We start from the raw sequence: 22,707 nt of genomic DNA on the forward strand, positions 1-22,707 counted from the left end.
CGGCTTTCTTCCCCTTCTTCTTCCTCTTTTAACGCTGTTCAGGCTTTTAAACGTTTCTCCTGACAGGTTTGAAGCGGACTGGCTAAGAAAGTAAAGCTTGATGAATGTCCATCTAAACACGGCTCTTTTCTAACCCCCCCAAATGGCCCCTGCCGTTTTTTTTTTCCCTTCTACAGACCTCGGAGAGCAAAACAAACCCAGAAATCATTATGCAACTCTTGTTTCGCTCCCACTGATGGACACTCGCAAACCCATCGCCTTGCCAATCGCACTCGTACCTTTGTTCAACTCCCCTCCGCACTGGACTCGGAGCAGCTGCTGCGCGCTGCTTTGGGTCTGTCAGTCTTAGACAAGTTTGCTTCAAATTTGTTTAAGGAGCAGACGTCTGCAGGACAGCGACACGACAGCACTACCCTGACTTATCTGAACAACAAAAATAACGCTAGAATTACGCCTGTTTTCTTGCTCATCTGACTTTAGTTTTTTTTTTTGGAGCAAATTCTGCTCTGTTACACTGAGCTGCAACATCCGCAGGCAGGGGCAGCCTTCCTCTGTGGGCACCAAAGACCTCCCGTCCCGTCTTCCCTTATTAGTCCTGTCAAGAGGAATTCTCACTAAACGCACTTAGGGAGAAAAAAAGATCGTTTCAGCTCTGCAACTGAACAAAATGAACCCCAAAGCCTGCACTCACCCAACGAGACCTGCCCCGGCACTGCCTATCGCTCCATTTCCAAAGAAACGCTCTGCAGGTGCCTGGCCTACAGGAAAGTTTTTATCAAACCAATTCTCCAGAGATTAAGATAAAATTTTAAAAGGAAAGTACTCACATTAAAAAAAAAAAAAAAGGAGAAAAAAACCTCCCTGTGTTTACTCTACAACAAGTCTATTGTACAAGAGCCCTCGTGCCCTCTTTGTACAGGTACGGACACAGCCATCAAGCCACCACTGGCAGCACATCTCCAGAAACCACGCGTGTCAGTGCTCTCTGCTGCAACGAGAAGGTTAAATGTGTTAGTCTGAGCCTTAGCTACGATGGTAAATGTCCCTATTTTATTTTGCTGTAAGGGTCAGGTATTTTGGTTCAATCAACAAGTGGTGAGTGGTGAAGCCGCTCCCACTCCTCCGCGAGCCCACTCCCTGTAGCACTGAGAGTCCTCTAGGTTTAATCAGGACGAGCCCCTGTCGGACACAGATCTCTGTAAGTTCAAGCACTTCTCTATCCAGTCACGTTGAGATTAACAAAAATAAACTACCCTGAAACCTCTTCACTCCCAACAGTGGACAGAAGCTGTGCATTTCCCAAATCATATTAAATAAAACGAGTCGCCGTGTCCACACAACAGTCAAGCGAGGTTAGAGCACCAACGCCAGCCATCCCCTAATAATTTATATGAACTTCCCCTAGGACACAGGTGCAGTACCTCACTTCCAAGATGACACCACCTGCATCTTGACATGCCCTAAGTTCACATTCAAACTGTTTGTGCTGCTGTAGCTTAAGTTTATCAACGTTTTCAAACACGTTAGTCTGTAAAAAAGCGCATGTTTTAACATTTACCTGATAGGAACCTTAGCACAAACAAGGCAAGTTGCAATTTAGTAACAGCTGGTTAAAGTAATAACAACAAATTACTCCCAGTACTTTTCCCTACCGTTCCTGCAGCCCAAGCTAACAGGTACGAAGTTGTATTAGCTGCCCTTGTTCTTCCTCAGAGCTTCAAACGCCAAACTGCATTTAATCTCGCATTAGAGACGTGAGATTTAGGTCTTTTACTGTAAAAGCACACATTAATTGCCATAAAAATCTTAGAAAGGTCAAAACCATAATTTTTGGTACAACAGAATTAGACACGATCCAACGCCAGCCGTGCTGACTCATCACTACCTTGCCATACAAACCGCCCCTGCGTTGCCTTCCGTAGGATCATACAGAGAGCTAAAGGAACAGCTCGGGGTAGGGTTTCGCATTTGGCAGCGCTTCTAATTGAAGCTGATCCCACCCCGTGGCCCTTTATCCCAGCCTCTAAACCGTGGCGGCTCGGCTGCAGGTTGGTCAGCCTGCGAACCAGATGACAGGGCTGACCTGGCCACAGGCGAACCCAGCAAGAAGGGATGGGGCAGGACACCGAAAAAAAAAAAAAAGGCAAAGCGACTCCGCCTGCTTCAGCTCCCTGCCCCGATTCACACGTCTCCCCAAATGCGTGTCACCACCGTGGCAAGGCACAAACTGCTTAAGCCAAGACTTCTGCCAAGAAAATGTACATGGAGAAATGGGATCAGTCAGCTCTCCAGAGACAGACTTTTTTTTAAGCAACAGAAGCTATGGATTTAATGATTAAGATAAAAACTTATGTCTATACATATGTTGGACTGTTTTCTTCCAAACTCAAACTGATTAACTCAAGGATTCAACTCTCTTGAGTTAATCACGACATATTTAGCAGAGCATGCCTTATCTGTTTATTATTTACAATTCCTAACTTTTGGAGAATGATTTTCACAGTAACCATGAGAAATTCACACATAGATACGGCACCACGTCCAATATATTCCAATCCAAATCCCAAATGCAGTACTAGTAAGAGAGATGGGCCTCACGACAATTCTTTGGTTGGTTACAGTAACTACTAGGTCACAAATTTGATTCGGTTCTTCTTTAATTTTAAGAGACAAAGATGAAAATATAAGAAGCACAAAATAGTGCTTGTTATTTTTATATGTTTGTTTTTTCTTAACTTCTGTGGACCTGCTCTTTCTAGATCTTTTACTTCACTGGGTTTCTAGTAGCAATACAATAAAATCACAACAACAACTTGAGATTAAGCCAGAAGTATCTAACTACAAAAAGACAACAAGCAGAAAAGGCAACTCGAATATTTTCCTTAGCCCGGCAATCCTTCTCAAATGTAAAGGCAATTTACCTTCCAGCGCTCTTTTACGCTTTCATGCTACAAATCGGCTTGAACCAGCCTCCTTCCGTGAATACAGTTTCTCTGTTACTTCTACTTTTCATGCCAAAGCACAGATTAGACAAGTGTAGTTTAACTTCTTTTTTTTTATTGCATTTGAAGGGTTTTGGAAGCTCTCAGTTTCTAATCTGTACTATGACAGACTCTGGAGATAGACTCAATTTCTAAAAGGAAAAAAAGAAAAAAAAAAAAAAAAAAAAGAGGTTCCAAACTGTATTCTTTCCTCTTCCCTACTCCATCTTCCTATGGGCATGAAACCAGACTGTATCTGGACCTAAGACAGGTTAACAGCATGTTGTATGGTCAAGAAATGTATTTCATGTGTTAACTACATACAATGTTAAATAAATCTGATTTAAAGCCAGTACATCCAGGATGTCCTACCTAGTAAGCACGCTATTCGTAAATAAAATTGGAACTGTAACATAAGTTAGGTAATTGAAATTTCCCAATAGAAGGCATCAAATTCGGTCTGTCCTTGGGGCTTTGACAGACAAGTTTTGACAAATACTGCTGAAAAGGCTTCAGGTATCTTCCTCCCTTTGTCTTTCCATGCTTTGGCCAAAGGTTATCATCCTTGCAACTAAGGTGGCAGAGCACCACACAGAACCAGCACACTTAATTCAGTGACGAACGTGAAATTGAAGTACGAACAACAACCGACAAGCCAAAGAGCGCCCTTTCACCTCTGTGTGGCTGCTGTCTTCTGAAAGAGCATCGGCACAGACAGCTCAGCGTAGCCTGAGCTCACCAAGCCTCACCAGCTCTTGTCCACTAGCAAACGTAAACAGAGATATCAATGGAGAAGGATACACCCTATCAGATTAAAAAACATTTCTGAGAAGCTGTTTTTGAAATAAGAAATACAGGCCTTCAAATTTTCGACAGATCTCAAATGTCCTTACTCGCTTCTTCAGCTTCCCAGCAGAACTATGCTACCTGCTGTTGACGGAGCATGGCATGTGGTGCTTCTGGGCAAAAACACTGCAGAAGGGACAGGAGCGCCGTGATCTGTGTCACTTAACACTGCTACCAAGTGCTGGTATGGTTAAAGCCTGCTGCGTAACCGAAATGATAATGTAGTCTGCTTACCAGAAACGGAAATAAAGGCAAGAGCAAATGAATTCAGAAAGAACTGAAAACCAATGTAGACGAGCAGACCACAAGCTGAAAAGACGACAGTAAGAGGTAGAAAAAAGGCAATACCTAAACTATTAGAAAATGACTCATCGCTAATAGCGAGTTGTTCGCTTCTAGCAGGACAAAACTGGATGTCAGAATAAAAACTCTGACAAAATCTTCAAAGTAACCAAATCTGCCCTACCCTTTTCTACCAGATACTTCTTAAAATGCCCTTTAAAAAAAAATAATGCTGGCAAGTAATCATTGATTTAGTGTATGTGGAATCAGACATTAATAGATAAAGCAACTACCAGGTGACAGGGAATAAGGAACGCAGAAAATGAAACAAAGAGATATGGTAAACTGCTTTCTTTCAAGAAATAAGACAGGAAAACACCTTCTACAAAATAAAGGCTATTATACTTTATTGTGTAAAAGCAATGGATATGACAAGCAATGGGCAGGACCATTAAAAGGGACGGCCACAGAATCGGATCATAGGGTATCTCAGGTTGGAAGAGACCTCAGAAAGTCATCTAGCCCATCCTCCTGCTCAAAGCAGCTCAGAGTCAGTTCCCAAAATGGTTTGCAAATATTCTTCACGTTCAATTAGTTGTTTGCATAGCTCTGTAACTACACCCAGTGCTAAAATGTGATGGTGGGACCCCATCTGAAATTAACTTATGCCCCAAACCAAGCACAGACAACAGCCACCGGGGCATTAGGGTGATATTCAGATGGCCCAAATCACAGTTAAATCTCTTTGTCTAGGGGTTTCCTATGCGGAGGCTCTAACAAACCGCCTGCTCAGACCTTGCTGAGTCCTTCTGCATTACATTTCAGGGGTGCCCAGTCCTCTCTTCTGACTAAGCACAGAGACTTCAACAGAATTCAAGCTATTTAAGTACACTTCCTACTATTCACTAGCAAGCTCCTTTAGAGCAGTAAAATAAATATCATTATTCTTTTCAAGTTTCAAAAGAAAACTCTCCAGCTAGAAACTAGACCATCGCAAAACTGCCAAAAAAGAAACCGAGGTGACATGACTATGGGACTAGAGTTCAGTCTCTGCCCTGTCCCCGAGGCCCATTACTAATAGCTGGGGTGGAAAATGCTGCCGCACCGTGCGGTAGGGTCACATCCACGCAGCTGTGTATTCCCCAAGTTCAGTTAAGGCTACACCCTAAGAAAAAAAAAAAAAAAAAGGAAAACAAACAACAACAAAACTCCATAGACTTTAAATAAAAACCAGCTAACAAAAATCTATCACGGTATTTTTCCATATTCTAGTCAAACCTGGAAAACTGCACCTTAGGAGATGTGGGATAGCTGAGAGCCCGAGCTTCACCCCAACAAGTTCATACATGTCCACGACAGTTATGATTTGACTTTTTTTTTTTTAAAGCGTGGGCACGTTAACTAAGTATAGACGAGAAACTGTCACATATCACATGAATCCTTGGTCTAAAAAATCCTTGAAAACATCATGGTCAAGCTGACAATTTAAAACCCAGATTCCTTCCACCTATCAAGACCAAGTCTAGTGCAAATAAAATAAAAAAGACACATTAATTGACAAAAGAAGTAAACTGAAAGTATCCTTAAGACAACATTTATTTATGTTACCGGTAATTAACCCCAATAACGATGTCTGGTTAATGAGCCTGGAGATCGAGGTTCCCGGCTTGTCCATAAGGCAGGAACACGACCAGCTGCACCTCCCCTGCTCTCTTCCACCACCGTGCCCTTATCTGAGAAGGCCACGTGCAGAGTACACAAAATATTTGCGTCAGTTTACCAAGTTTTTGTATTTATTCTTTACCAACAGACACCTTTGAAACAGAAAGGATGTTACCTCCTAGCTGTGCGCCCCACACAACAGGACAAAGAATGCTCTCCCATCCCACAAAAAAGAGGCGACAGAATAGCCAGCCATGAGGCAACCCTCGCTGCTGCTGCTGGACGAAGACCTTAGGGAAATAATTTCTTGAAATAATCTTGCTTACAGGTCACTTATTTCCTGAGTCCTGTCCCCGACACACACACCTCTCCCACCTCGTTTCTGGGCCCAGTTCTCTCCCAAAGGACTTCTGGAAGACACAGGCACGAAAATAAATTGGAATTCCCGCTGAATCAGTTTTGCACTTGCCTTTGTATAAATCTCCAGCAGGATGCCTGACGCAAGGTTAATTATGCAAAATATGAACCAGGACAAATTGTGTGTCAGAAGCCCGAAGAAGCACCGAAAGCAAGCAGTTCTCAGAGCCTTGTGGCTCCTACATCCCATCTCCCCTGTTCCCTCTAGAGCAATTCTGCTGTGAGCTGTTCTCCCTAAACTTACATCCCTACGGGTTAGAGAACATTAACTGTGGCAGCGTATGCCCAGGAGGCTGAAAGTAAAACTGATGAGAACTGTGTCGGTTTCGCTGAATTCCTTCTCGAAAAATACCAGTTATCGTTATTCTAGTAAATTAAGCAGAGCTGGGAGCGTTGGCCTTGAGACCATGTAGCACACAACAACCTCCATCCGCGCTATCAAATTGTCAGCCCCCAAAACAAAGCAGCCACCTGTCAGTGGGACTGAAAGCAGGGCACGGCCCGCACAAGCTCCTGGGCCAGCCCGGAGAGCTGTTTGGGAGGTGCTGGCAGGTCCAGGTCAAAATGGAACTAGTGACCATGGCCATAACCTAGCAGTAGAGACGATGGTGCTGCGGTGTCCCAAAGCGTCGCCTCTTTTTGCTTACAAGCACAGGCACGGCTGCTGTAAAGACGTGGGGTGCTTCAGGTGTCAGGGCACTGCTCCTAGCTGCAAGCATTCCGCTCACCTACAGAGAACAAGCATAACTGAGAAGTCGCCAGAAGTATAAGCTGCAAGATTTAAGGAAATTTCAACATTTCTGTCATCTTCATTTTCAATTTCAAGATTCCCCTTCACAAGCCTTTCTCCACAATGAAAGCATCCCATCCGTTTCTGAGCAAAGTCCTACTCTCCTGCACGTCAGCGGGCCGTGGTGAGAAAAAACAAACACACAACACAATCATCTGCTTTTATTACAAAAAGGGGGAAAAAAAAAAACAAAAAAAACACAGGAGGAAGAGGAAAAAAGTAGGAGCAGAAACAAAACCCTAAGCAACAGAGAACGGGAACTAGGGAATAAGGAACTGAAAAGGCAAGGAGAGAGAAACTGCTCCACTGACCAAACGAGGGGGCGATCGCTTCTTAAGCAGCTCGCAGAAGCTTTCAAAGCTTTTCATAACCGGAGGGTAAGAGGAGGCCTAAATCGTCCAAGTGTCTGATGGAAACCAAAATAACCGAGCAAACAGCCCAACAAGTTTGTGAGAAACGTTGAGGACAACTGCTTCACAAAGTCAAGGACGCCAGAAGAGCAGTTATTTCACACTTCACTCTATTAGGGCGGGCTCCATCTTAAAAAGCTGGACGTGTACAGAGATTTGGCTGGAAGTGGTAACGAGAAGCGCTCGCTGTGCCAAGGAAAGGGGAAAATGAGAGCTGGAGAAAAAGGAGGAGAAATTTTTATCTTCAATTAAATGGAATAAGAAAAGCAAATTTCAACCAACTCTTTGAACTTGTTGCGAGAATCTCACGAGAATGCAATTGAAAGGAGGACCGGCAGTTATTGTACTGGAATACACACGATAGCAAAGTATTCCAGCTCAGGGGAAAGATAGGAAATGTAGTATGAATACAGGGTGCATCAAAAGCAGGCAGTAATAAGGGTCTGAAACTAAAAAATCATATTAGGAATGGAAACAAGGGCATTTTAATGAGTACAAAGGAACAGCATAAACCGTCAGGGATAAAAATCGGAAGAGATAAAAGCACAGCATGCATTATTACCACTGTGCAATATAAAAGGCAAACAAAGTTTCAAAAACATTTTAGAAGTAAGGATAAAGACAAAAAAAGTCAGTACACAGAACAAACGGGTAACAAAACAGAAGCAAATGCTGTTCTCTGCATTTCATCCTCCGCAGAACAGTTTTACTATACCTAGTACTAGAAATAGATTGTGTTCTTAGGCTCAATAATCAGGGAAATTCCAGACAGAAGGACTGGAAGAAATTCACACTCCGCTTCTGAAGCGAATAGAAGCCATCTCTAAACCGTCAGTGATTATCTTTGATGATAGAGTCCTGGTGAAAGTGCCCTAAGACAGGTGGACAACAACGAGCTAGAGCATCAAAAGGTATTTATTTGCAAATTCTTTTCAATTAAGATTGAAGAAAATTTCAAGGAAGCCGAGAATCTGCATGAAGAAACAGATTTGGAAGAGGTGCGTATGGTACACGGCTGAGGCAGGGGTTATGAACACTTGAGGGGACAAGATCTTACAAAGGGTCATTCTGATAAATGGAAAAAATGGGTCATTTCAGCCGACTGAAACTTCATAGAGATGAGCAAATTTTGGAAGGATATATCAAGCAAGTCAGCATTATGGTGCTGCGATCAGTGAAGGCAAATCTTACCCTAAAATATATTGGGAGGTTTAGCTTGTTCAGTGCCAAACAAAGGAGACAACCTCCCAGTAAATAAAAGTTTATTATAAAATTGTTCTCCACATCAACTGTGGGAAGTCATGACTGTGACCAGTACAAGACAAAACCGGCTTCCCCCACAGTAAAGAATATTTATTTTATATTTTGGAAAATGAGTTACTGAAACTAATTGCCTAGGGATGCACTGGAACTGCATCCAACAAATGCTTCAAAACCAAGAGGGAGGGAGCATCATTTGTCAGAAGTGGTACCAACACACCACACAGAAGCATGAGCAAGATCCGCCTGAAGTCTTTTTTGGCCATAATTTTATTTGGCTGTGGCAATATAGCAGAACTAAATATTCATTTTTAAAGATTTCATTGTGCTTCTCAACTCCACACTTCAGAAAAAAAATCTGAAGTATTGATGGAATCACTTCCTACTGAAATCTCCCAGACTTTAATACAACGTAGGTCCCGTCTTTCTTGAGACACGCTATGGAGCCAGCCTATCATGTTTTTAAGAGAAAGCTTTGACTTTGAGCACCGCCCGCAGTCATGGTTGTCAGACGGAGGCAGGAGGGTAGGTGTCGTCACCTGAACAGCCCAAGTCCCACGAACCTTGGGCTGCTCCAGCAGTCATTTGGGGTTAGCTGGGACTTCCAGATGGTACTCTGAAACGGTCACGCAACACGCCGTAAGTGTTTAGCAGCAGAGACTGCACATTTGCAGCACATCTTCACTACCAACCTCCCTTCTTACTGTGCCATCTTGTCTTACTGCACTTCCTTCAACTGCGCATGCTCTGAGGACAAAGTCAAAAATTGGTAAATTTTCCTGAAGCTGATTTTTTTCCGATAACCTACTTACAACTATTTCTGGCAAGAATTTATTGTCAGTAGTGACGTAGCAGAAGAGAAAAAAAGCCTTCAGTTTAAGGGAGAATATCCTGGTTTGACAGGATTTCTAGCAGTTTCTTCAAGAGCAACAATTAAAATGTTGATAAATATAGCAGTGCAAATTAGTAATTATATATTTATACTGGAATGGCTGGCAATAGGGTTTGCTACACGCGTGATTTAATAAAAGTAAGTCCAAAAAGATGAAAGGGGAGAATATTCTGGAAGGAGCTGTATCTAGTGTTATTTTGTTATAATGCCCATCTATTGAAATATTTAAGGAAGGAGCTTCCAGAATGCCAGAAATTACTTACTAACCTAAAACGTTTTACTTATACTATTATTTTTGGAATATTTATACTATTATTTTAGGAAATTTTTAGGAATTTAAGAATAATTCAGAGGATCAAAGCGAGAAACAAAGTTCCTTATCTAATCAATGCCAACAGATAGGCTTGTTTGGGGCCAGAGCGAGTTATTTCAGCACAACTCACCTGTCTAAATGCTCTGAAGAACCCTCTCAACAGCACCTTTTTAAACAACTCACCGGCATGCATAACATGACTACAGGCTGTAAAAACCTCTCCCAATCTCCTCTAGGATCTCCTGTATTGAACAATTCACCAGAGCCAGCCAAAAGAAAACCACCCAAGCCCTCACGTCTCAGAGGACCGAGGCTCCGGCTTCGCAGCCACGTGAAGCTGGCAGCGCTACCGAGGGACGTCAGCTCTGCCTCTCCGCACCCTGGCTGCTTGCTCTGGCCTCCTCCCTTCTGCTATCGCAAACACGTTTCTCTGCCAGGTTAGTTTTAACCCGGATCAATTTCCCAATGCAGTTCACCACACGGCTACACAAATGCCTGGGTCAGCACAAGGGAGAGAACAAACAGCTGGTAGCAGAGGGAGGGCAGGAGAGCTGCTTCTTTTCGCTGCCAGAACCAGCTCAAGATTTATGGTGCTTGGGAAAAATAACCACCTGATGCACTCCACACACTCCCTGCCTCTGTTTCTCCAAGTAAACGATATTCTAGATTTTAAGGTTTTTATTCCTACTTTACCTGACTTGAAAGAATGAAAGCACTAATGCTACTAGGAGAAATTACTGAACGTAGCTCTTGAAGCACGTGCACAAACTTATTTTGAATACCCCATCTGAGGAACCGAGGGACGGCATGAGTGGGAATATTTAGGGCCAGCCTTCCAGCACAGAACAGTAAAAAAAAAAAAAAATGAAAATGAATTCAAGTTATTTCACTAGCAAGCAGGATTTGCTACAATAACATCTTGCACATCTGTAGTTATCCAAGCTACATGAACCATGCAAACTGTATGAATTGGTAATCAAACATATTAAGCACAGAAAGGAGAAAAGCTTTCAATATTTTTGGAATTACTAGTAGCTTAACTGGTTAGCATTTCACAACATTTTAGCGTACCCAGGACAACATTTCTTAAAAAGGTAAAGCCACAGCACTGGTGTACACCAACACAGGGGTGTGACCCGTTGTGGTAGATAAGGAACTTGTATTTTCCCTCATCATACACAGCCTTGCTACCCCTCCAACACTGTCGTGGGACAACCGAGCCTACGAGTGAAAAAGCAACTCCAGCTACTCTGGGCAAGCCAACTGCCTTGGAAAACCACCCCTCAGCTCAAATGGCAGCAAAGAACAGAAACGTCCATTTCAATTACTTGAGAAAGAACAATGGCATGAAGTTAGCAGGAGTTGAGCATGCTAATAATAAGAAAAAAAATAGCGTCCACAAGCAAAGCCCCCCTCCAAATGAAGTGATTTGTTTTTGAAGCTAGCTCTCGCTGAATATAGGATGAAGTGCTGTGGGTAGATGGACCAGAGTTTGGGAACCGAGAGATTGGATTCTTATTCCTACCTCTGCAAAGACAGCACTTATGGCCAATACACATAATATCCTGAGATTTCACAGTGTCATGGTACTTCAGCTGTCGTAATCCTGTCTGATAGCTCTTGGAGGTCCTTTCTTGAAAAGTGCCACCCAAGTTCAGTGGGTTATCAAACACAAACATTAACAACCTAACCGCTGGAATTGAAATTACAAAGTCAAAAAAAATCTTCGAAGCAACCTGCATTTGCAAGCGTGGTCTGTATCAAACCGTGAAACCTATGGGCTGAGGTTATAGAAAACGATCCATTTCCAACATTAAGCCTAAACTCACCCTTTAGAAACATCTGAAGACACCAGTTCACTAAAATCAACATTTTAACAACGTCGCAAAACAATTCTGTAAAACCCAGCGTGTCCAACAACTCCCACTGTCATCCCTCACTGAAGTCCCCCCAGGAACTGCACACCAGAAGATCCGTGCTGACATCACCTACCAGAAGCTCCCGAGGAAAACGGAATTATGAGCTGTTTAAGCCAGGCTCCTGTGCAAGAGCAACACCTGACAGTAAGGGCTCTGCTCGGCAGCGGGAATTCCTCGGCTGATGGAGGCACAGGGGGGGCTGCAGAAGAAAACAGCCCAGCGTTCCCATGGGACCCTGCCGCGCATCGCCAGTCCCCTTCCACGCCGGACTAGAGGTGCCTTCCAGCCGCCAGTGTCACATCCTGATAGTGGAGCTTGTCCCAGCGCCCCAGGTCTTCCCCCCGTCTGAACACACACACACACACACACGCGCGCGCGCACACCCCTTCTGGCTTCTGGCCCAAGCGTTTTGATAGGTGGCTCGTACAGGCAGAAGCAGAGGCCAACGTTTGCTGTAACACCTTAACCCTTGCCCAAACAACAGGACGCAGCCCAGCCATCGAAAGGCTTCAGTCTTTCCATGGTGGGCAGTAACTACCTGCCCTAACCGTGCATACATATTTAGGAACATGTTAATTGTACAAGACAATATATATTTAGCATTTAGAAACATTAGATTTTGAAATGAGAACAGGGCAGGACAGTAAAGCTACAAATAAGCATCACAGGGAAGGTGTGCGATGAACAGAGCTTAGCTATAGAGAGAAGACATCCGACACGTCAAGGTTCTTCTCAAATGAGCATAGATATCTTTAAATATTGGCCTACCCTAATACAAATCCAGCGAAAGTAACGACAAAAAATCTTAAATAATCATTTCCTGGCAAAAACACGACGCTTACGTTTCCTCAAAACTATCTGCGTGTGTGAAATCCATGGCCTTTGAAAACCTACTGCAGCTTACGCCGGCCAAAGTAAGTAACGAATAACTACGATGAAAATTAAGTCATAGATGCTTAAAAATAAACGCACAAAGTTTTCAGTAGACAAGTTTCAAGCTTTTTGAAATCCTTATCCTATGCTGGTGTAAACAACAGACATTTGCAAAATTTTTAACACGGATCAGAAGCCTGACGGATGCTGAAAATACTACTTAAAATGAACACAGGTACTGACTTGAAAGGTAACTTATCAGGATCACAGTCAGTGAGACTTCTGCTACTAAATTCTTGTTAAGACAAACGTTTGTGCTGCTTATGACCCGTATGGATTAACAAAGCTCTAGTAGTGAAAATCGATTACAAAGACGTTCACTGCACCTGCACAATGCTATTCTGATACACTGTCATGAATAACCAACTATTCTCACAATGACAACAGTCAAAACTGATCCAATTCTCTTCCCCTGCAACTTCTTTTTAAGCATATTTCTACCACTCACGTCCACAGCCTGGAAGCTGAGGAATACTCCAAGTACAGGAGTTAAGTTCCCAAGACTTCAGGCCATGAGATAAGATGGTCCCTAACTATTTCTATTTTCTCCTATGCAATACCAGCAACATCCGAATTCCCTTTTCTTTCTCCTACATTATTTTGTATCTTCAGTGATGCAACTTCCTTTTTTTTTTTTTTTTTTTGCTTTGGTAAATACACTCTTGCCAACTCTTAAATTCATTTGAAAGCTGGTATTTCAAAAATATTGTCCTCGTTCATTGCCTTGATTACAGTTGTGTTCTTCCATCCTCCTTATGAACCATGTCAAGAACAACCTACTTGCTCCCAATTTCACGGCTCTGCATGCCCTCTTCTAGCTTTATCTCTTAAATTTGTACCTCTGCTCTATACACATACCCCGTTGTCAAAATGTAAGGAAGAAAATATGAGTGTTTGTCTAGCACTCGAGGCAGGAAACAAGTTATCTGTGAAAATCCTCAGGGCGACAAGGCTACCCTCCTTTAAATACATCCTCCAAGTCTGATGCCTATGAATCATTCACCGATGCTGAGATAGCCAGGGTACTTGAACTTCTGCACGTTCTTTTGCTCGTAGCATTCTCACAGCTCCCATGTGCTTTCCCAATACATTTCTAACATTTACATGTTGTCTTATCTTTACATTTAAATTAAGAAATTGTTTGCGCAGAAGCAAGCTTTGCTTATGCATTTGTACTGTACGTAGTACAATGGTGCGCTGGCCTCTGGGCACAATTACAATATAAATAATAAAAATGAACTGTTCACCCAAGATCAACTCTCCTGACAATGTTATTCATAAAGCTGTATCCTTCAAATGGTGAGAAAAAGCCATCCTGATGCCGTGCTCTACCACCAGGAACTCTCCAGGCACTGACACCACAACAAAACCGATTCCTGGCCCATCACCACCTACAGGAAACCCCAGCTGCTCCCTGTACATCCCTGCGTCCCCAGCACCGCTGGAATTTTTACGGATAACCAAGTAAAATGCACAGTGATGAAGACTCACAGAGAACCCTCCCTACTGGAAGAACCCTACGATCTCTTAACATACGAGCCTAGTTCTATGAGGAGTTAAGAATCCCTGGCACCTCACAGAAGCAGATTCAAGGCAGTTTTCCATCTGTCTACTTAAACTCATCAAATTTGCGTAAAAACATGGCCTTCGAGAAGGAAAAACATCAACCTGCAGCATCCTCAAATACTGTATTGTTCTTTAATGGAGGCTTCCATGAGGAATTATTCTTTTTTTTAGCTATGCTGTCTTAATGCAGGGCTCTTAGTTTTATCATTACTTAGACTCCACTTAGCCTGAACATTCAGTGGAACATTTCCTATAATGGGATAAAGCAGTTGAACAATTTGACTGGCTAATAGTGATTTAGACATGTGATTACAGTACAGAAAATGATCTGACATATGCTCTTTTATCTGGTTTACATGAGGCACATAAACCCAACTGGAAAACACAGGAGTGAAAAGGAAGACATGCCCAAGCAGTCATATGAAAATAACAGAAATTATTTGTACTTATTTTATTTCTGCATTTGCTTAGCTAGTTGTAATCAGTATTTTGTAAAGAGTAAAACATGATATAAAACCATTTTTCCTCAGAACTGATGCAATAAGACCCGTATCTACTTTGTGAAAAAGTTGAAAAATTGGTATTTTAATAACAGCCTAGCTTCAAATGCATTTATGACTTATAACACCTTTACCAATATTACAGATTTTCCATAAAGATACAGAAGGACTCCGGCCATGCTTAGCACCACACCAGGAAGAAATAATCATAACATAAAAAAAAAAAAGAGTACTGATTAATTTTAACTTTTTGTCTCAGCTAATTTCATTTCTTACACAGATGCTTGTACTCATGTCTGCAGAAGTACATATTTTTACAGGAAAATTTACTTTCCTCCTAAAACCAGTTGACAATATTCCCACGACACCAAAAACCTATCTGAAAAAAGGAATTACCTCTTCAGAGCCCACTTTTCGTCAAGAGCATGCACTCAGCCTCAAGTTGGCACACAAGATATGTCAGTTTTCTCTGATAATACTATTTTGCCTTTTGGACAGACCGGTCCATTTCCAAGGTAGTTGCATTTTTCTTCCTAGAACAACTTCTAAAATAAAGTGCTCAAGGTTTTCTGTGTAAGGCTTGGCCTCAATATGTAGAAATAAAGCGAAAGTATGTAAAACTAAGCATAAAGCTGATGAACCTAATAACTTTACTGCGTATATATGCTCGGCAACTGCTTTCAGCTATGGTTTTAAGAAAATTTGTATCAAATACGGAAGACTATGAAAAGAAAGCTGCAAGCAACGCACCAACGCCAAAACCAGGGGGTGAACGCTTGAATCTTTCAAGCGCAACTTTCATCGACACAGAAAACGCCATACAACCCAACCTAAGGACGGTTCTGTCCTAGAGTATTTACGCCACACAGAGCTGTAAAAACAAATTATTGCAGAGGAAAATACCGTCTCTGGTGCGTGTTTCCTGCACAGCAGGCTCCCTCCCTAGCGTTTTGGAAATTCGGGGTGAAATTCAGCGAGGCCTGGGGCGGGCGCTGAGCACGGGGCGAGGTGCTCACCTGGCTCAATGCACCCGGCCAGAGCGGCCCTTGAACACAAAGGGAAGCCAGCTCTAAATCCCCGAGGCTCCCCCGGACTCTCCCCCACGGACTGACTTTTCTGCGTGGCTCCCAACCACGCTCCCTGGCCAAAAGTCCCCGTCCGGCTTTGTCCTGTTACTGCTGCCCTCGGCTCTGCCGGGGCCAGCTCGGCCGGTCCCCGAGCGGCTCCTCAGGGAGCCTGCCGCCCGGCCTTCCCTCGGCACCAAGCACGTAGCAGCGGCCCAGCACCCTCCCCCGCTTCCCTAAACCCCGCTTCCCCAACCCCCGGCTCCCCAAAACCCCGGCTCCGAGCCCCCCCCCCAAGTTTGCTCGGAGCCGCCGGGGGCTGAGGGGAGCGGGGGGCCCCCCTGAGGAGCGGAGGCGCTTGGCGGCGGCCGTTGTGGGGCGGCCGCTGTGGGGCTAACGTGCGCCATAGCACCCCAAAAGTCCCCTCGATTAAGGGCAGGCTGTCACAGCAAAGGGGCAGGCAACCCCCCCTAAAGTCTCGTTGTGTTCTCCCCCGGGTCTGCCCTGCTTTGCCGCTGTCCCCCCTATGCGAGGGCAGCCGCTTGACAGCTCCCCGAGCGGCGCCCTCAGCCTCTGGGTGCCTCAAAGTCCTTCCCCAACTTTGTGTGTGTGTGTGTGTGTGCCGGGGGGGGTCCATCGCCTGCCACTTAGGGCAAGAACCATCTTTTTTTTTTTTTTCCCTCAAAAGGAGGAAAAAATTGGAAGGTGACGAGGGGCTGCCGTGGAGAGCAGGGGATATTATATCCGATATCCAGGCGACGCTGAAGGAAGGAGAGTCCTGGATGAGAAGGGAGCCCGAAAAGGAGGAAGGAGGAAGGTGCAAAGGAAGGGGGAAAGGAGGAAGAAGGGGGAAGAGCTGGAAACTCCGAAGAAAGAGGGAAAGAAAATAGGGACGGTAGAAGAAAAGTGAAAAGGGAAAACGGGCGGAGGAAGACAAAGGTGAAAAAGGAGGAGGAGGAGGAGGGGAAAGTGCAAAGGGGAGAGGAGGAGAAGAAAGAAGGGCCCTTCTCAAAATGGCATTGGGCAGGAGGGAGGGGGCGACGAGGAGCGAGTCTCTGCTGACAGCTCTGCCTGCGCCTGGCCGCCTGCCCCCTGCCCCTCTCTGCCTCGCACACACACACACGCTGAACTTACTTCTTTCTGGCTCTCTGGAAAGGGGAAGCGCCATCTTTGCGAGGCCGGCCCCTAGGTCTTTTGTCTGTGGCTGCTGCTGCTGCTGCTGGGGGGGGAGCTCCAGGCTCGGGGGGTTGCTGCTGCTGAGGCGGCTCCACCACCGCCACCACCAGACTCTTGTCCTCCGTTGACATCCTAGTCAGCAGGACGAGAGAGACACATGGATGATGATGATGGGGATGAAGATGAGGATGGTGATGGGGATCCCGATGCTCCTCCTGCTCCCGCGGCTCCTCTCCTCCTCACCTCCGCCTCCTCCACCTCCGCCTCGCATCGCTGGCCTCAGCCGCCGCCGACCAGCACAGGTAGCAGGGGGAGCAGCATGGGGGAGAGCAGCAGCAGCAGCAGCAGGAGGAGGAGGAGGAGGAGGAGGAGGAGGGGAAGGGAGGGCGAGAAGGGAGGGAGGGAGCGGGGAGAGGCGGGCGGGGGGGGGGGGGGGTGCGAAGAGAAAGAGCGCGGAGGAAGGAAGGGTCTCGCACACAATAACACCCCCTCCCCGGCTCGGCGGGCTCCGTCGGGGCCCGGGGGGGGGGGGGGGGGGGGGGAATAAAAAGGCGGAGAGCGAACGAGAGGCGGTGGCGGCTGATCCCCGCCGCTGGGCTCCCCCCCTCTCAGAGGCCCCGGGAGCTGGCGGCGACGGCGGCTCCTGCGCTGCCCGGCTGCGGCGGTCGCCGCTTCATTGTAGGGCGGCCCTGCGCCCTCCCCCCCCCGCGCACAGCCCCCGGGGGCGGAGGAGGAGCAGGAGCAGGCGGCGGTGGTGGTGGTGGTGGTGGAAGTTTTGACAGCTCCAGCTGGTGTGTGTGTGTGTGTGTGTGTGTGTGTGTGTGTGTGCCGAGTCCGGCCGGGCTCCGCGTCCCCTTCCCAGCCGGGCCGGGAGCAGGAAGTTTAACTTTTGGGGGAAAAGAAGGGGAGGAGGAAGGGTGAAAAAGGGGGAGGAGAGCGCTCTCCCCTCCCTCCCTTCCCCGCGGGGAGGAGAAGGGATCCCGGCGCTGCCCCGTCACCCCCCCCACACCCCCCCCCCCTTCCCCTCCGCCTCCCTTTTCCCTTCCCTTCCCCCCCGACACATCGACGCGGCAGCCGCCCTGCCGCGGCCCCACACTGCGCCTGCCCGGCCCGGCCCGCCCGGCCCCGGGCGCCGCCACCCCGCCGCCGCCGCTGACCTCACGGGCGGGCTGCGGGGAAAGCGCGGAGCGGGCACGGCTCGGGACGGGGGCGCCCCGTCGCCTCCCAGCGCTTGGGGGGTTTTAAGTTATTTTACAACGCAGCGCGGCACACGGTGCCAACCCCCCCCCACCACCCCCCGGGGAACCCCACACACCAGCCCCACACACGCACAGCCCTGTGGGGAAGGGAAGGGAAGGGAAGGGAAGGGAAGGGAAGGGAAGGGAAGGGAAGGGAAGGGAAGGGAAGGGAAGGGAAGGGGGGGAGCAGAGTTCAGCGCTGCGTGCGGGGGAGACAAAGTCTGCGGAGCGTGGCCGCCTTCCAGCAACTCCTGCTGGAACAGCTGCGGCCGTTCGGGGCCCTCCCCCGGGCAGGGGCCTCGCTGGCTGCCTGCCCGCCCGGCTGCGCCGCGGCGAGGCGAAGGCGGGGTTCGGCCATCCCTTACACGGCACTTCACGCGGCCCCGGGGGACCGGAGGGACTCGCTCCGAGCGGAGACGGGGGCGAGCGGGGCAGCGCCGCGCCCAGGGGCTCGCCGCCCGCGGCCTGGCAGCGCTGCGGGCCCCGCTGAGGGGCGCCGCCCTGAGGGAGCGAGCCCCTGAGGCGGCCCCCGCCGCCCTCCCTCAACCGGGCAGCGCCGCGGGGCCCCTCAGCCGGGGCCGGCCTCCTTCCTTCCCTCCTTCCCCGCTTCCCTCCCTCCTTCTCCCCTTCCCTCCCTCCTTCCTTCTCGCTTTCCCTCCCTCAGCCCAGTGCCCGGTGCTCCTCCCGGCCAGGAGGTGAGCCCCTGGGGGGCTCCCGCCTCGCCCAAAGGCGTGTTGCACAAGTTCTCCGGGCTCCCACACACGCCGTGGGCAGCGATAGCGGCCAGGCTTGGTGTAAATACAAGAAAAGCTCCGAGAGCCCCACTCGGGACGTTTCGGCCCTTTGCCACGCAGGGGTTTGTGTGCTGCGTGAGGTCCAGGTGGTCAAAAGCTGGCCTGAGGTAGCGCACGGCAGGGTGAGCACAGTTTGGGGATGTAAAAATAAACACAGATCAGTCCGGACCCTAATGCTGTGCCTCCTCACCAAAATTTTCACTTGTCAGCTTCAAAAGTACCAAATTAAAAATGACGTGCTGTGGCAAACGCAGCTTTTGCTGGCCTGTTTTCCTGGGAACTATTTCATAACAAAAAGCCTTCCTTGGTTCATTCCCTAGGTAATTAAATAAGATCTTCGTGATATTTTCTTATCTATCTGTGGAGATAAAGGTGATACATTTATCTCCATCTCTGTACAAACACACATGTACGTATACATAATTATATAAAGCCACTCAATTTCTCAGCCATGGAAAGACAACCGCTGGATTATTGGTGTGACTTCCTTGGCCCGACTGCTGAAAATGTACCAATTTCTGCCAAATTAAAACATACGTTCTAAGCTTTTTTGTTTGTATTACAGTGTCCCTACATGACCACAGAGGTGTATTGCTCATACGATTTCAGATAGCGGAACTTAGATGTTTTCATGTTGTCTAATACATCGAATTTTGTTAAATCAGGCAAGCGAACGTAAATTAACTGAAAACATTTTATCCAGCACAGGCCCAGACTTGGGTGGAAGGGAAGGGCAGGGAGAGGGAAGCGAAAGGCCACAGCCTCCACGCAGCCGGATCACCGGCGTGGCATTTGCTGGAGTTGCCAGGTTGCCATCTGGCCTGCTAAAAAAAATGGCCATCTCCTGAAATAATGACTGTGCGAGTGCGGATCCACTGCACATGCGCAACGGCTTGGGTGAGTCTAGGATGTGTCAGAGCTACTATGCATGTGCAAATTGATTTGAGCTTAGACACGTGAGCATGCTGTGGGCTCAGCTCAACTGCTAGGTGTATGAGGAATAACTGTCACAGCCCACAGCAGAGATGCGTTCAGTGAAACCAATAGATTCGCTTGTACGTGCATGGTTCATCCAGTCCTGCCATTTAAATATTGTTTAGTTTCTTTAGGCCCACTGTAAGTAGTTGATGTTTGGGGATTTTTTTTCTTATTTTTTTTTTCAAAAGCAGATATGTGGTTAGCACTGTTTAACTTTTTTTCTCCATTGTTTCCTATATTAACTCTGTTTATATGTACTTATCACAATACAAAATCCTGGAGCTAGCTTTGGTTTAGCATGGTCTAGGACAAGAGCGTGTGAAGGGACTTATGCCCATTAGTCACAGGGACGTGCATTATCTCGTTACATGTCAGAACAAAGCTGGGCAGGTCTGCTCTGTAAACTGCTGCTGCCATTGCTGTGGCAATCAAAGGTGTGAAGGACTGAAAGAGACTTGTGAGCAGGAACCCAAGGCAGAGATGGACTTGCAGGAAAGTGTACATTTGCTAGCATTATTTATATCCCTCAGCGATGGCAGGGGGACAAGCTAGGAGAAGCGGTGTCACCAAACATAAATCCTGTGTAGGAGTGCTTTGTTGATTAAGGACATTTGAACAGCTTTGTCAGGAAAATTTTTAAGTTTATAACTGGCCTGTGCTACCCAGCTATTATAAATTATCTCTGCATGGAAAAAGCACATTTCTACAACAAAGACATAATATTAAATGAACAGGCCCTCTGCTTTACTGAATGTTAAGAGATCTTCCAGTTCAGTGTAAACTAACTCAGGTGAACTGAGACGCCTATTTTTATTTATTTATTTATTTATTATTGTTTTTGTTTTTTAACTTTCAAGAGCAGGCAACTTTGAAACTTTCAACTAGAATTTTACATTGTCTTCTGTCTTGAAATAAACATTTCTGTGTTCTTGGTATGGTTTCTGAAATATAAGTGACACTCTTGCAGTACTGATTAAAGAACACATGCTTACAGTTTTGACTGCAAAACATCTTGAGTTGTCCCAGTGTGCTTAATGACAAACAGTGATATTTTCATGCAAAACAGTAGAAGAAGTTGAAGACAGGACACTGTCTTAAATCAGCTCATTAAGGAGAAGGATCTTGTTATGGAAATCATTAAAGGAAAATGACAACTGGTATGTATACATACTTGGTATGTAAATACCAATTGTACTATTATACAACTAAAACAGTCTATGTAACAGAAATCATGAGAAATAAGATTATTCCGGAGTTTATCTGGAATGGGATCCAGATACTTTCTCTTTTAAGACATTAGTTCAGAAGTCTCACAGTTTAATGATAGTTTCCTTTATTATTTATCACAAAAAAAACTTTTTGTTCTGTTTGTGCCTGTGTTTCGGTTGCAGAAAAGATCACCAGCTTATCACAAAGGCTTCACCTAAGATACATCAGCAACACGCTAACATTTTAAGTGTTTGAGGTATTAAACCACTTTGTCTTTAACCTGTGCTAAACTAATGATTCTACACCGTAGTCTTGTTGCTTATTGCTGCTCTGAGAGAGCAGCTGGAACTGGAGGGAGTCCGTTGCCCATGCATGCCTTTGTGCACGAGTGGCAAACTGCAGGAAAAAGTTGCGGGGGACAGCTGAGGGTAGTGACTACATCAGCTGCCCCTGACACTTTTCCAGATGTGCATTAGTATTCACCAAAGTAGTTCAGAAATACCTGGATAACTGTTTTTTTTTTTCAGAATTAATAATAATAATAATAATAAAGAATTATAGACCAGGTATAAATTGAGTAGCAAAATCAGGATCACATCATACAAATACGTGTCTCCCAGTTTATTTGTACTAAACTTGGCTGGGCTAAAAAAAAGTTAGCATATGTTAATTGTCGTATGCTAACGAATGCGCTGTAGAAGTCTAGTTTTAAACTTGAAATGTTTGTTTCTCCTTTTCATCAGTTTTGCTTACTTGTCATCTTGTAGATCTGTCTTACTTTAGGCAACAGCACAGCCTGGATATTAGGTACGACATACCCTTGAGCAGTGGTGACTTTCCCAGCAGTTTGGTGAGACGCTTGCTGCTGCAGATGATGGGGGATAAGCCTTGCTTCTTGTCCTGACCGGTATTCCCAGCCAGCTGAAGAATTTCAGACATCAGGTGCAACAGATAGGTACTGTGGAGGTCCGGTCCCCCTAAAATCAATCTAACTGCTCTTTGGAAGCAGTGTGGTTCACTCTCTGTGAAAAAATAATAATAATAAAATAAAATAAATCATTTTAGTTCTATTTTTTTCTCACCTGCTTCCCACCATGAAACATGATGATTTGGATTCCACAATTCCCTGCACAAACTAATCTAGAGTAAGCGTATGAACATGGGCTAATACGATCCTGTTAAAGTCTGGCCTCCCCATCCCCTGCCTGCTTTAACTTGATCAGTTTAGTATGCGTTAAAGGCAGCCTTGCCTACGCTGTGATATATGTGCTAACATCACACCTTTACACCTTAGTCTCGCCAAAGCCCGAGGCCTTTTCATCATATTAAGCTACTTTGACTGGGCTAATGTGACTGAAAAACACACCTATTTTATCCATTAAGACGGGGCCAAAAATGTTAAATGCTCAAGATGCAAGCCCCCAGGGCTTGTCTATATATCGAGTTATTACACGTGGAGACTTTTATCTTCATAAGA

General features: G+C 45.9%; 1 protein-coding gene and 1 long non-coding RNA gene across 4 annotated transcripts in view; one reads left to right on the plus strand and one right to left on the minus strand.

Annotated features, from left to right (window-relative positions):
* Positions 1–17,689, minus strand: part of KMT2C (lysine methyltransferase 2C) — a 199,600-nt gene extending 181,911 nt beyond the window's left edge. For 2 of the 3 annotated variants that reach the window (XM_035554351.2, XM_035554349.2), the window contains exon 1: positions 16,970–17,286. In XM_035554351.2, the coding sequence (XP_035410244.1) occupies positions 16,970–17,142 (173 nt within the window). In that variant the 5' untranslated portion in view covers positions 17,143–17,286. Of the gene's footprint in view, positions 1–16,969 lie in introns of all 3 variants that reach the window. The other variant, XM_035554345.2, reaches the window with a different exon arrangement.
* Positions 17,181–22,182, plus strand: LOC118251783 (uncharacterized). The gene is made up of 3 exons (XR_004779943.2): positions 17,181–17,313; positions 21,413–21,486; positions 21,998–22,182. It is a non-coding gene; the product is annotated as an uncharacterized LOC118251783 (long non-coding RNA).
* Positions 22,183–22,707: the final 525 nt, after the last annotated feature.

Source organism: Cygnus atratus, chromosome 2 (assembly GCF_013377495.2).
Source record: "Cygnus atratus isolate AKBS03 ecotype Queensland, Australia chromosome 2, CAtr_DNAZoo_HiC_assembly, whole genome shotgun sequence".
Taxonomy (NCBI): Eukaryota; Metazoa; Chordata; class Aves; order Anseriformes; family Anatidae; genus Cygnus; species Cygnus atratus.